The sequence below is a fragment of the Equus quagga genome, chromosome 2 (assembly GCF_021613505.1).
Source record: "Equus quagga isolate Etosha38 chromosome 2, UCLA_HA_Equagga_1.0, whole genome shotgun sequence".
NCBI lineage: Eukaryota > Metazoa > Chordata > Mammalia > Perissodactyla > Equidae > Equus > Equus quagga.
In genome coordinates this window covers 125834747-125849635 of record NC_060268.1, presented here as the reverse complement: position 1 = coordinate 125849635, position 14889 = coordinate 125834747, and the positions used below count along the sequence as shown (strand labels likewise).

At 54.7% G+C, this 14889-nt stretch overlaps 1 protein-coding gene across 5 annotated transcripts in view; it reads left to right on the top strand.

Moving 5' to 3' along the window:
• The window catches only part of SLC29A3 (solute carrier family 29 member 3), a 37625-nt gene extending 31207 nt beyond the window's left edge, over window positions 1-6418 (top strand). For all 5 annotated transcript variants that reach the window (XM_046653867.1, XM_046653868.1, XM_046653865.1 and 2 more), the window contains 2 exons: window positions 650-812; window positions 4903-6418. In XM_046653867.1, coding sequence (XP_046509823.1) covers window positions 650-812; window positions 4903-5557 — 818 coding nt within the window. In that variant the 3' untranslated portion in view covers window positions 5558-6418. The remainder of the gene's footprint in view (window positions 1-649; window positions 813-4902) is intronic.
• The last annotated feature ends 8471 nt before the right edge of the window (window positions 6419-14889 follow it).

Sequence of the window (14889 nt, the reverse complement as noted above, 5' to 3'; positions counted from 1 at the left end):
GTATATATGAGTGTGTGTGTGTGATAGGGCGTGTGTGTGAGCCTGTGCACGTGTGGTCACACACGCATTCACACACGTGTGGTGCCCCAGCTGCTGCGGGGTGCGAGGTGAGTTCCGTGAGCTCCCGGGTGGGTGCACAGGGGTTGTGACTATAAGGACTCCCCAGGTAGGACAGCCTCGCTGCGGGCAGCGGAAGAGGCTGCGGTGGCACGTTCCTGAGCCTCTTTCCCCGTTTGGTTGGTGGGTGGTTTGGGCCGAGGGCAGGGGAGAGGAACTCTCTGAGATGTCCCACCCCTGAATCTAAAATTTCTGACCCCACCAGAAGGGCAATCGAGAGAGAGATGGAGGTCAAGGGTTGGAGATGAAACCTTGGAGGCCATTTGCCACCTCAGGCAGCAGCCTCTTACCAGCGCATGCGAGAGACTGGGGCTCGGGCGTGAAAACCCACACCCTCTCAGAGCAGAAGGCTCAGGCTGCAGAGCCCCGTCGTGTCTGCTAAGGCTGCGGGACACTGGGAGGACTGCAGCATCTCTAGCAGGGGAATTTTTATCTGGGTTCTGTCAAACCCAAGCAGAGAGGGGCAGGCCTGAGACGTGGGGAAGGTGGACCCAGCCCTGACCGTCTCCGTGGTGTCCCGTGCTCTCTGTAGGGGGAGGCATGGGGGGCACCATCAGTGCCGTGGCCTCGCTGGTGGACCTGGCGGTGTCCAGCGATGTGACGGACAGCGCCCTGGCCTTCTTCCTGACTGCAGACGTCTTCCTCAGCCTCTGCATCGGCCTCTACCTGCTGCTGCCCCGGCTGGAGTACGCCAGGTGAGGCCCCACCCCGTGCACTCTAGTGCATTCTTCTTTTGTGTACAGCTATCCTTTATATTGTCTACGTGTGTTCTTCTGTCGTCTAACTAGGTGGCAGGTGTGTTTCCTTGTTTATTGTCTGTCTTGCTGCTGGAGTGTGAGCCCCGGAGGGCGGGAATGGGGTGGATTTTGTTCACTGCTGCATCCCAGTGTCTCACGCTGTGATGGCTCATGGTAGTTGCTCAATAGATTGGCCAGGCGCTGGACGTGAGAAGTCAGCATTGTGCCACACGCCCAAGCACCCCCTGTCTGCAAGTTTTCGGATGGGGAGGGCAGGCAGGGGAAGTGAGGCCTGAGGAGGAGTAATAGCGAATAACAGCTCCACGCACTGAGCACCCCCACTGCTCCTGCCCTGTGCTCAGCCTCGCCTGGTGGGCGGTCTTGGTCCATGCTCACCCACATGTTCCTCAGAGGGCGCAGCACTGTCATGTGTTGTGATGGTTCCCATTCACACACGAGGAAACCCAGCTCAGGAGGCTGAGTTCCTTGTGCGAGCCCCACAGCCTGTCGGCAGCAGAATCAGGATTCGAACCCGACCCCAAACCTGTGTTTTAACCCGTCTCCCAGGGCCTCTCTCCGCCCTGCGGGGCCTCCCTTCCTGCCTTGGTCTCTCTCTTGCTTTCTCTGTCTCCTGCCTCCATTTTCTTTCTTGCTTCCTGCTGCTCTTTAAAAAGCAACCCTTGACTTCTTCTCCCACTTTATTCTTTTCAAAGCATTTTCATATCCGTTATCTTATTTGAGGAAGGAAAGACAGAGTCCTTTTCCCCATCTTACGGGTGAAGAAACGGAGACAGCCAAGGCCGGGGGTCGCTGGGGGTGGGGTTCTGGCTCTGCCCTTTCCTGCAGGAGCCTGTTTTGTGTGATGGCGCCAAGCTGAGCAGTTTGGGTGTACATTGTTTCATGTGTTATACTTGACAGCCTTGTGCGGTTGTTCCTGTGTTTCCCGTTTCACAGCGGGGGAGACTGAGGAGTTAACTGACATGCCCAGGTGGCTCACCTGTGAATCCTGGGCAGGGCTTTGAACCCGGAGCTGCAGTCTTTCTACTGCGTCATCCTGCATCCCTGGCCTGTGACCTCCGGGGTCTTTCCTCTTCCTCCATTCCTCCTGTCCCTGGGAGAGGCACCTCATTAATCCCCAGAGCCCCCTGCCTTCACCAGAACCCCAGTTCCGCCAGGCAGGCTGCTCTCCCCAGTTGGAAGACTGTTGTGGCTGTAGCTCTCCCCAGTTGGAAGACTGTTGTGGCTGTAGCTGGCCTCAGTGGCCCCAGGCACTGTGTCCCCCAGTATCCCAGATGGCTACGGACCCATGAGCCTGGGCAGCCCCTCCTCGTCCCTTCAGGGCCGTCGTCAGAAATTGCCCAGTGTGCTGTCCCTGTGATTCCTGGCTCACTGTCCCCTGGCACCCGCACGCTGCCTGGCACCTTGTTGCTGCTGATTACATTCTTCCGAGTCGCGGACTGAACGGAAGGCAGGGGCCCCGCCACTGCTCCTGCGTCCCCCAAATCCTGTTTCAGAGGGCCTCCCGGGGGTGTTTCTTGTGGGGTACCTGGGACTGAAGGGGGTCCCAGGGCCAGGGCCCTTCAGTGGGGACACCAGGACAGTTGCAGCCGGCCACCCTAGTTTCCAGTCTGCCTGGAGGAGGCCCAAACCCTTTCGAGCTGAGCACGTGAGATGGAGAACTCCCGACTCTGCCGTTTCTCGACTGACTTCTGGGTTTACAGAAACTCATCTGAGAATGGAGTTTTAGGGCATCTGTGCTCCAGGGGCTGCTCAGGTGGAATCATCCTTAAAAGGGAGCCTGCAGGTGCTGCCCTGGGAGGGCCGGGGTGCCCCCTCCCACGCAGGAGGAACTGAGCCGCAGGCTGAGCTGGGGCTCTGACGGAGGCGGGGAGATGAGGCCGGCAGATGTGGAGGAACTTATGAGGGAGAGCTTCACCCAGAGGAACTCAGTGGGGTTTCCTCAGAGCAGACTTAAGGCAAGGAGCAGACGGGGAAGTGAGAACATTCCTTTCCCTAAATAGTGACTGTGAAACAAGACAGGGTTCCAGGCCGAAGCGCCCTGCTCAGCACCGCATGGAAAACGATTCTCCCACCGACTCGCTCGTTATCTGTAGGCTCTTAGGATGGGAGGACGCAGGGATCTCAAAAGCTCACGGCTGCAGGACTTCTCCATTTTACAGAGCAGGAAACTGAGGCCCAGGGAAGGGGGGGCCTGGCCTAAGGTCACACAGGAGGCAGCAGTAGAAGTAAAACCAGACCCCGTGATCACCAAGCTCCTGTTCTCCCACCCCCGCACCAAGCCTGCTGTTTGAGGCGTGTTAACACAGTCAACCTGTGTCTCCTGGTTCTTAGACGCCCAAGGCCCAGAGAGGTTGAGTGACTCCAGCAAGATCACACAGCAAGGCAGAGTGACCCAAGCCTTTTCTTCTCTGGTTGGGGTAGCAGACGTTGAAAAGACTGATAATTCAGTGATGAGGATATGGGGGAGAAGACTCTATTATAGGCTTGTTAATTCTTCCAGTAATTATGTTTTGAAGGGCTATTCTGTGCCCAGAGATTTAGCTAGAAACAGCCAAACATGGTCCTTGCCCCAGGGAGCTGCCTTCTATTGAAGGAGACAAATGAGAAACCCGTAAACAAATGCAATGGTTATAAATTGTGGTCATTTTTTTTTTTTAAGAAACTGGTGCTCACATAGAGATTAAAAGGACAGGTTAGGTTAGGGTAGGTGGGTGGTACAGACCAAAGATAAATTGACCCTACGTATTTGGTGAGCAGTTTATCAATATCCGTAAAAAATTTAAAGGTACAAACTTTTCGATTCAACAGTTCCTCTTCTGGAAGTGGGCACTACTGAAATTCTAGTGTACGTGTGCAAGGGTTTATGGAGAGGGGTATTAGTTGCACCATTATTTGTAGTAGAGAAAAATTGGAGCTAACGTAAATGTCCGTGAGTAGAGGAGCAGTTAAACTGTGTATCCATACGGTGAAATAATGTGCAACAATGCAGCAGAGAGACACAGAACCTTGTGTCCCCATGTGAAAGGATGACCAGAAGATATTGTCGTTTAGGCAGTTATGTGTATGCATTTATGTATACTAGTTATGCATGTATTTAGGCAGATACATAGTTTATTCATATATATATTACTTATATGATATATTTAGGAAGTAGATCTTTGTAGAAAGTTTCACAGTATGTATAGTTTGATCCCACTTTTGCGTAGAACCCTAACTATGTTTGTGTGGGGTGGGCATTTGCACGCGCGTGCAACAGTGTACACCAGACGTTTAACCATCAGTGCCTCTAAGGAGTGAGAGCCGAGGGAGGGCACTCGTTCTACTGTAGCGTTTCTCTTCTGTGTTATTCGGGTTCATTGCATCAAGCATGTGTTGCTTTTATAATTTTTGTTTTTAAAGATTGGCCCTGAGCTAACATCTGTTGCCAATCTTTTTTTCCTTCTTCTTCTCCCCAAAGCCCCCCAGTACGTAGTTGTATATTCTAGTTGTGAGTGCCCCTCTGGTTGTGCTATGCAGGACGCTGCCTCAGCGTGGCCTGACAGGTGGCGCCATGTCTGCCCAGGATCCGAACCAGCGAAACCCTGGGCCGCTGAAGCGGAACAGGTGAACTTAACCACTCGGCCACGGGGCTGGCCCCTACTTTTGCAATTTAAAAAATTTATATTTTTAATACTATTTTGTCTCCACCCTCCCCTCCACAAACAAAACGAAAACAAGCAAGCCAAGCTAGGCTCCCCATGGTGGTCAGTGCTGGTTTCCCTTGTCCTTGCACATGACATGGCCACCACCACAGAGCAATGGACTGGAGTCCAGCCTTTCAGGCAGCCAGGACAGGCAGGCTGGGGACAGTGCAGGGCTCTCTCTGGCCGCCTGCAGCACATGCGTCCTCTGAGGGCGTGCTGGGGCTGCACGCTACATGAGTCTTAGGCTTTACATGCTGGGCCTAAAGGTCCGCCTGCCTTGTCCCTGGAAATGCCAAGTGACCTTGCTTTCCGGGCCCTCTGACTACGTGCCCTCTCCCCTGCAGGTACTACATGAAGCCTGTTTGGCCGGCCCACGTCTTTTCTGATGAAGAGCAGCCGCCCCAGGACTGCCCCAATGCCCCTTTGGTGGCCCCCAGATCCAGTGACTCCCCAACGCCACCACTCCGCCCCATCCTGAAGAAGACAGCCAGCCTGGGCTTCTGCGTCATCTATCTCTTCTTCATCACCAGCCTCGTCTTCCCTGCCATCTCCGCCAACATCGAGTCCCTCAACAAGGGCTCCGGCTCGCTCTGGACCACCAAGTTCTTCGTCCCCCTCACCACCTTCCTCCTGTACAACTTTGCTGATCTGTGTGGCCGGCAGATCACAGCCTGGATCCAGGTGCCCGGGCCCAGAAGTCAGGTGCTCCCCGGGCTTGCACTCCTCCGGACCTGCCTCGTCCCCCTCCTCGTGCTCTGCAACTACCAGCCCCGCGTCCACCTGCAGACGGTGGTCTTCCAGTCCGACATCTACCCGGTGGTCTTCACCTCCCTGCTGGGGCTCAGCAACGGCTACCTCAGCACCCTGCCTCTCATCTACGGGCCCAAGATCGTGCCCAGGGAGCTGGCTGAGGCCACGGGGGTGGTCATGTCCTTTTACCTGTACTTGGGCTTGGTGCTTGGCTCGGCCTTCTCCACCCTGCTCGTGCACCTCATCTAGGGGGCCAATGGCAAGAACGTCGGAGCCTGCAGGATGCTCAGTGAGATGGGGAGGACCTGCCGGGAGGGTTCAGGCTGCATGCAGGAAGGGCTGGAGGTGGGCTCAGCGCAGAGAGCACCGCACACTCAGGCCCCATCTTTCCCAAGGAGCTGGTGACCCGTGCTGTCCCCGTGCCAGACAGAGACATTCCAGACTCTTTAACAGAATGCTCCTGAGATGTTTGAAGAAGACCAAAAGACATCTTAAGACACAGTTACACAGTTACGCGGTGGGCTATCTCTTTCCTCGCTGGTGGTTACGTGCTGTCTTTCCTTCCAGCTTCTTGGGAACTGTGTTGCCAGCATTTGCCTGAGTTGTTACAGGCCAGTGCCACAGCCCACTGCAGGCGGCCTCCCTTCTCACAGCCTTGCTCCTTCCAGCTTACAGCAAGGTGTGAGAATTCTCAGCCCTCCCTGCCAGAGGGGGTCCCCCTGGAATGGAAGTCCTCCTGGGATGGCCAGTCCTCAGGCCTGAGACCCAAGCCTGCACAGATCCCTGCTTTCTGTGGGTAAGAGAGCACCCACCAACCAGACTGGGAACCCCAGAAAGACAAACCTTCCAGGAACCTTCATTCCAGAGGGCCTCCCTGTACCAGGGACCAGGCGTGTGAGGCCTGCGTTTTCAGACGGGTCATTAAAGTGGTCTGTGGCCTGAGTCAAGGTGGGGTCTTTTAAGTCCTTGTTTACAACGTGTCAAGGCCATTGATTCAAGGGCATAACAAATACCTGGGTATTTAATGAAAGCCTTACTGGGGCCTTATTCCTCAGGGTCCTGGCAGGAACCAGCGTACTCAAATTGGGTAATTTGAGGCTACGTGAAGAGTGGATGTAGGAACCCTAAGGGGTCGTGCATCGTATCCCAGAACTAGTAATGTGACACCATTCCACCTCAGGCCTGAAGGGCGAGGGGAGGGCTCCGACCTCCTCCCAGTCCCCGTGGACTGAACCGCAGCCCAGGAGCAGGTGGAGAGGATGGAGAGCGGGGCAGGGCAGGAGATGTCCAGAGTGGGGCCAGCAGCCCCTTCACTGTCCTGGCTCATTTGTTACTAACCCCAGCAGAACTCTGAAGCTTTGGGCAGCAGAGTTAGGTGCTGCTTTGTCCTGGGTTATTTTGGGTAGTTGTATATCTTGAAGCTGTTATTTCAAAAGGAGCCCCTCGGGTTCTGTGGCCCCACATAGTCATGATCACTTGACGTGAATAGTAAGAGATTTTTTCAGAGTCCTTGAAGGCTTCTGCCAGGCTGCACCGTGCGGGAGCAGGCTGGCTTAGGAATCAGTGAGAGAACGGAACTAGATCAGACCAGGAGTTCTTTCTCAAGAGTCGAGCAGAAGGACCAGAGCTTGCCCCCGAGATGCAGCAAACACGAGAGCCAGAAATCGGCGCGCCCTCCTCTGAGGTGCGCGGGCTCTGCAGCAGCCTGCACACAGCTGATACACGGAGGCCGTCAGTAATCCACCCAGTGGCGGCAGCTTATGCTCCCCACTGACTCAGACTGGTACACATCCCTCCAGAGAACTGAGGACAACACCCTTGAAAGGTTTCTTGAAACTTGATACCTAAAAAATAAATTTAAAAAAATTTTTTAAAATAAATTCTTCCCTCTCGCCTCCCCTTGGAGGAACCTGAAACCTCCCCCTTGGTTTGTTCACCTTCTTTCGTGCTGTTGATCATTTGGGGTGTCCATCTGGCTGGTGACTCATCTCCACCTCTGGGGTTTTACAGGTGGGCAGCGTGTCTGTTTTAACGTAAAACAGCAGTCTCTGCGCTCGAACGTGGGGACCACCCTGGAGCTAACAGGGAGGAGTAGCGGGGGTCTCACGTCACATGCTCGGTTGAAGGGGGAGGGCTTACAGAGGAAGCAGAAGAAGCGTGCCTGTTAGTGAGATGGTATGAAACCGGCGTGAAGGGGAGCAGGAGAGGGTGGCCAGCCGTGGTGGTGCCATGGCAGCCGCATCCGTGCCGGCTTCCCCGGGGGAGGTGGGGCTGGCTGCGTGGCTGATGGGGGATTGTCCAGGCTTCTGCCCACTGTTCTTTGTTAGCCACCCCAGCGGGTTTCAGAGAAGATCGTTCCTTCCCAGGGAGGAAGGAAGGAAAATAAAAATACATCTGCAGGCGGACGGGAAGAGGGTGAGTTGAGGCGTCCGTGTCCCCCAGTCACTGAAATAGCAGCTCATGGGGCTTGGCTGCTCTGGGTCTCAAGTCCCATGTGACCCCAACAGGCTTGTGGAACTAGCTCACATGTTTTGGGGAGTTAACAAAACTTGCTAAAGAGAAGGGGATTTTTCAGTGAGGGCAGATCCCCAAACAAGTTGCCTTTGTCTAACGGTTCTCTGATTTAATCCCAAGCAGCAGTTTTTAGTGCATACCCTTGTATATTTCCAGACCATACACATCTTCATTTTCCTCCTTTTATTCAACAAAGTAGCCAGAGGCAGCCCAACTAGTTGACTCTTCAACTAGTGGGTGACCAGTTCCTCTGTGCCTGGGGACATGAGGGGACTTGAACCAGGGGTGGGTTTTATTAGCAAAGACCCTTCACTCTGCCGTCTTCAGCCCCATGCTCCGAGAGAAGATTCGGGGCCTGCTGATCAGCATGGACGTGATGCGGGAGGAGGTCACTGCAGGACGCCAGCTGCTGAGACCACGCAGAGCTTTTATACAGAACTCCAGGTTGAAGAGAGAGGGCAAGAAGTCAGTTGAGAGAATGTTACCAGCACATTGGGTTCTCATTGTCCCCGAGGATAGAAATCGTGAGAGACACCAAACTGGAGTAGAAAAGTAGAAGCTTATTAGCCTGTGCACAGGAGAGGCACAAGGGGCGCACTGCGGAAAGGAAAGGGGCCAGTGACCGGCTCGTTAGGGAGCTGGATTGTGGGGCTTTTAACAGGCAAAGGCTGGGGAGGGGGGCCTTGTCGCAGCATGTAGAGGCGGGGTTGTGCTTGCGCCTGCGCTATTCAACATGCCACCTCATGCGATGCATGTACCATTAGTATGCTAGCTCTCCACCCCGGCTGTGATTTTTACTATGCTGATGGGGCTAGGGTCACCTTCAGTGGACTCCTGGGTGCTAGGGTGCATGTGTGAGCCCAGAAAAGTCCAGAGGCTGTGGAATGGGGAGCTGGGTGGCCTCTATCTGATTCTCCTAGCCTGCCGATTGGTTAAGGCTAATCTTGTTAGGGCCTTAGGGGCCTTGCAGATGGTCCTGTCTTGTTAGGCTGGTTCCTGTCTCACTGAGAGAAGACTTGATTCCAATGGAGGTTGAATTTAAAGCCTGTGCTTATCTCAACTTCACGGACTTTCTGAGTGAAAGCATCTAGTGTCTGTTTTTCCACCGTCACTTCCTTGGTGGCAGCAGCATCAGGTGGGTTTGCCCAGGGCCTGAGTCTCTGCTTCCTTCCACCCACTGGCTGAGGTCACCCCAGTTCCCAGTACAGCTGTGACCCCAGCAGGATCCCACGAGGAATTTCAGCCCCACCAGCAGATAGAGGCTGGGAGTAGTCATGTGGCCACAGACCCAGGGCCCAGGGCAGCCTTCCCACCAGCTGCCCAGGCTCCTGGCCCAATGCTCCCTGTGCCAGGGGCTTTATCTGCATTATCTCCCCATCTGTAGATGAACACAGTGAGGCTCAGAGATGTGAAGTAACTTACCCGAGGTCACTCAGCTACTAAGTGGCCTAGACAAGAAACATAGGTCTTCCTCAACTCAGAGGTCCTCGCTCACCCTACCCTCTTGGTCCCCTGTTGAACCCTGACTTTCTCCTTGGTTCTTGACACCTGTTGCCCCATTCCTCACTCCTGGCCTGGCTGGAGCGTTGTTCCAAGTAGACATATAGCCCAGAACCCTGGAACTGGCCCTGAACTGGTTGATGGGACCAGTGCAGCTGGCCAGACCCCCTGCTGGACTGGGCTCCATGGATCGGGACCCTGGGCCCACAGCAGGCTCTCCACTCTCACCCTCCTTCTCGGAGACGGGATCTTGGGCTGCTTCGAGGCCCTGCCCTCCTGGTCCCTCATCACCATGTCCCCCCCGCTAGACCCTGCAGCTGAGGTCACCCCAGCATGGCCGCTGCTGCTGCACCTGTCTTTGGACCCAGGGTTGTAGGACATGGGATACAGTTTGGGGGTGAGTAAGCCTTGCTCCCAGCCCTACCAGGCCCTGGCTGGGAGCCGAGTAGCCTTCCCGAGCCTCACACCCTCATCTGTAAGGGGGATGATAAGTCCTGGCATTGTGACTGTGCTGTGCCAATGAGCCAGCCCGGCACACCCTGTCATGCCCCTCTCCAGCCCACAGAGGCAGAGCTGCCCCTGGGCTCACAGCATGTGTAGCAGGGTGACTCAAGGGCACAGCGCATGCCCTCTGCTCCCACCTATGCTTTGCCCACCCAGGAAGTTTGAAGGCAGCCTCAGCCTAAGAGATGACCTCAACTTCAGGCTGCTGTGGGCTTGACCCCAAAGGAGAATGATGAAGATGGTCATGCTCTCAGCCCCACAAGACTTCAGCCAGCTGACCCACAGGCCCCGTGCACCCCCCTGAGAAGAGTTCCTGCTCTTGACTGGGAGTTCGCTGGAGCTCGGGCCTGCAGCGTGCGGTCGAAGAGGAGAGGGTCGTAGGCTCAGGTGCCCAAACCGAGCTGGGATTCTGGTTCTTCCACCTCCTGGCTGGGGCACTTGGGCCCAGTCTTGCTGATACCATCTCATGTCTAAAATGAGAAGCCTCTTGGGGCTTCTGTAAGGATTAAATAAGCCCCAACATTGTAGGTAAAGTGCCTGGCATACAGCAGCTCTCCAACAAAGGTGTTTTCCTCCCACTTTTTGCTGCTGCCTGGACAGTCTGTTGGGATGCCCGCCTCCTTCCCCACGGCAGGTCACACCTTCACCCAGTGCTCAGTACCCACCCCTTGCCTGGCCCCAGGGCCTGGTCTCTGTCTGGGTCAACACCTCCAATTCTGATGCCTGTTATTTGATGCCCAGGCCCCGCCCAGACACACCTGACCTGGGGCAGGGTGCACAGGGCAGAAAGCTAGAAATCTGCAGTCCCAGACTAAGCTTTACCCCTCACCTTGACCTCTGGGCAAGCCGCTTCATTTCTTTCCTAAGCCTCAGCTGGAAAAATGGACACCCCAACACCAGTCCTGCCTCCATCATGAACATGTGGCCGGGTGCACAGATGCCATTAGAACACTGGTCATGCCATAAAATGGTTCCAAGAGCTTGCTCTGGAGCCAGACTGCCCAGCTGCGAGTCCTCCACCTCCTAGCTGCACGCATGGACAAGTTCAAGCTGACTCCGTTTTCTCATCTGACAAGGGGGACGATCGTAGTGCTGGCCTCAGATCTGGTGGTTGTGTACATTAAACAGTAGGCTGGGAATAAATACAACACATTCAGAATGGAGCCTGGGGTGTGATAGCACTCATCACCAGCTCCTGGCAGGCTGTGTCTTCAGAACTTTCCGGCATACCTGACTCCAAACTGTGAGTACTAACCCGCCATCCCTGTTTGTCTCCCTCTTGAGGTTTCAGGCTTGCCCACTGATCCTGGCTGCCTGGCCCCTCCCCTGCCACCCTGCAAAGCCACGTCTCCAAGTGCTGCCCACTGTTGGGGCCAACGAGTCTGCTTAAACAAGCGCCCCCAGGAATGTGGCTTGATCATGCTGTGCACCCAGTGGTTTAAGAAAAAAAGGAAAGAAGAGAAGAGAAAGAAAGGGAGGAGAAGGGAGGTAGGAAGAAGGAAGAGCAAAGAAGACATGAGGGTGGACGGGGAGCCTGGGGTCTGCGCCCTGCCCCCACACCACTCTAGGAGGCAGGTGGGCTCGTGAATGGGAACAACAGGCTGTCACGGGTCTCAGTGAAGAGTTCTGGAAAGATGCCAGCTGAGGCCACTGGTCTGTCTCTGAGGAACAGTTGCTTTCCTTGACTTCTCTCCTCACGCTCCTGCTTCACCTACCTGCCTTTTGATGGAGGTAATTGGACAGGTATTTCTTGCCCACAAGATGACACTTCTGCCTCATTATCCCCAGGCGGGGTTTGGTGCCTTTAACGTGGGAAGAGAACTTGGGGGATGAAGTGTTCTCTGCTTCCACGCTGGCTGCAAAGCCAGGGACTAGAATTCCAACGGAGGCTCTGCGGGGCGCTGGCCACATGCCTGTCACAGGCCTAGGCGCGGTCCACGGCACAGTAAAGGAGGTGCCAATTGTGGAGCACTGGCCATGGCTCGGCTGTGCCCACACTGAGAACCCTGCCAGTGAGGCTGCCATCCCCACGTCACAGAGGAGGAGCCTGCGGCTCAGAGGGGTTAAGTCCATGAGAAGCTGACTTGGAGTTCAGGGCAGGGCTGCGAGGCTCTGAGCCTGTCTCCTCTCCTCTCCACCTGCTGCCTTAGAAGATGGAGAGGGCACTTCCAATTAAATGGTTTGCGGATCTGAGGAGGCCTGGCCGCATGCTGGGGGAGTGCAATGGGGTCTGAAGCACACAGCCTTCAGGAGGCTGGATTAGCCGGTCAGTGTGAGCGACAGCAGTCACCCAGCCTGCCTCAGTGGTGTTTGGTCTGGGCTCACTGGTCTTCGGCAACCAAGGCTGCAGGCTCCATAGGCACTTGAAACATTAGCTCATCAAGGCTTACAGAGCACGTGATGCAGGCAGGAGATTCACCGTGGGCAGCTTCTGTGTCAGATGCCTCCAGTGTGTCCTCTCCAGGGGGCAGAGGAACAAGGAGGCCCACCTTCCCAGACACAGGGCGGAGCAAAGTGTGAAATCCTGGGATGACCACATCTCTTATCCCTGACTTAACCACACGCTCAGAGCTGGAAGGGGCCCTGAGGCCACCAAGCCCAACGCCTGCCTCTTGGCAGGATGATCCTTGGGTCACTCTGGTCCACCTGGCACAAGGCTGTGCCAGCCAGCAGATCCTTCCAGACGGAGCCTCATAGGCCCTGGGAGATTGAGCATCCTTGGTCCTGCTCTTCTTCTGGAAATAGCCCTGGACTCCCAGACCTCACTCTGGATGAGAGGACGTGAAGCCATTCCTCAGCAACCGCACCAAAGCCTCCCTCGCTGCCGCTCCAGCCCCGTCCCCTCCCTGGAGCTTAACGAGGCAGAGTGGTCTAATGCCCCTGGACTTCTTAGGTCCTTCCTGCTTCCTTCTAAGACCCTTACACAAGTCTTGCTCAGGGAGCCCCAGGGGGAAGGAGAGGTCCACAGAACCCTGAGATCACACACAGAAGCTGTGTGCTTCCTGGGCAGAGGAGCCATAGCGTTAACTGGACTTTCAAAGGGGTCCATGTGCTAATGATGCGGGGTCGGTGAGCCGAGGAGTCAAAAGAAAGATTTCTTGGACTCTCAAGGTCTGGTAGTAGTGCTCTTTTATTTAGAGAATAGTGTGGAATAGCATGGGGACAGGACCCACGGGCAGGAAGAGCTGCTGCTGCCACTGCCATGGGGACAGAACCCATGGGCAGTCAGAGCTGCTGCGTGGGGACAGGACCCACGGGCAGGAGGAGCTGCTGCTGCCCCCGCTGCTGCTGCTGCAAACATGGGTGGAGAGTAGGGCTAAATTTAAGGCATAGGTATATGAGTTATCGCTTTACAAGACAAAGGAAAGAATACGTAAAAAGAGTTGTTAAAATGGTATCAGTGCCAGCAGGTTCTGGTTATTGGGTGGTCCTATAACTTTTAGATAAGAATCAAGCCGGATTAAGTAAATGGCAGAAGCCACCACCTTAAATATTATCTTCAGCTAAAGACAAAGGAGTATGTTGGGGGGGGGGTCAGTTACATGAGGTTGCCAGACAGTAAACAACTTAAGTTCTTGCCTTTCCCATTAAGAGTTTCCAGAGATAAGGCCATCCCACCTTCCTCCTGGTGCAGAGAGGGAGGCACCCCCAACACATGGAGACTTCCTTCACAAATGCAAATATCTCTCATCAAAGGGCAAGCAAATTCCACTCCTCAGAGCCCCCTTGTCATCTGCAGTTTTAAAGTAACCAGCCTAAAATCCTCATCACTAAGGTTTCAGAGCCCCTGGGTGCCAAGCTACAATGACTCGTCCCATTTGGATGGTGTCCCTGTCAGAGCACAGTGCTGAGGAGTGGGACTGGAGCCAGGCTGCCCGATTTTGAATTCTGACTCTGTCTCTTATTAGTGACTTTGGGCAAGTTTCTTAACCTCTCTGTGACTCAGTTTCCTTATCTATAAATGCCGTTGACAGAGTACCTACCCTCATGGGGTTATTGTGAAGATTAAATGAGTTAATCAACATAAAGCTCCTCAGTCATGCTAAATTATGACTTCTCCTCCCCATCACCCTGTGAGGTCTGCAGGTCATGGGTTAGCCTCACTCTTCACCCTTTTTTTGTGTGTGTGTGAGAAAGATTCACCCTGAGCTAACATTTTCTGCCAATCTTCCTGTTTTTTGCTTGAGAAACAGTAGCCCTGAGCTAGCATCAGTGCCAATCTTCCTCTACTTTATATGTGGGTCACCAGCACACCGTGGCTGACAAGTGGTGTAGGTCCATGCCTGGGATCCAAACCGGTGAACCAAGGCTGCCAAAGCAGGGCGTTCCAGATGTAACCACTATGCCCCAGGGCTGGCCTCTATCTTCACCGGTTTTGATGAGGAAGAATGATGGAGACTGTAACTTAGTTACAGCACCTCTGCCCACAAACACAGTCCATCCCACCGACTACCCAGTGAGGTCACTGCAGAGGAAGTCTGCACGCTGCCCTCAGAGGTTGGAGGGTCCCCCTGTGGAGAAGCTGGGAAATAAACCAGATCTGCCACCAGTTTCCGTCCTGGTCAAGTACTGAGAACCAGTCACAGGACACAGGATACTGGAGATGGCGTGAGTCAGAAGCCACACATCTGAAAGGGCCTGACACGCTGGCCTGTGAGCAGCTCCACGGTGGCCTTCTTGAGGTCACCCTGACTAATCTGATTTCCAGAGAAATGGAAGAGCTACTGCTTATTAAGTGCTCTCAACAACCCCGCCCCACCCCAGAGTTTCTGATTCCATAGGTCTGGGGTGGGGCCTGGGAATTTGCCTTTTTTAACAAGTCCCCAGGTGGTGCTGATGTGACTGGTCTGGGAACCCCACTTTGAGAACCCCTGCGCTAGCCCCATGAAGATGGATGAGGGCTTGTCAGGAGCTCACACCTGACCCAGGGAGAGAGTGAGGGCTCCGTCTGCATCTGCTCCTGTTCCAGTTGAGGGCTCAGCACTGGAAAGGCTTTAAAGGAGCTAATGCATTGTGGATGCTCATTGTTCCTTACACATGGTCACAGATTCGGGGGAGAGCCT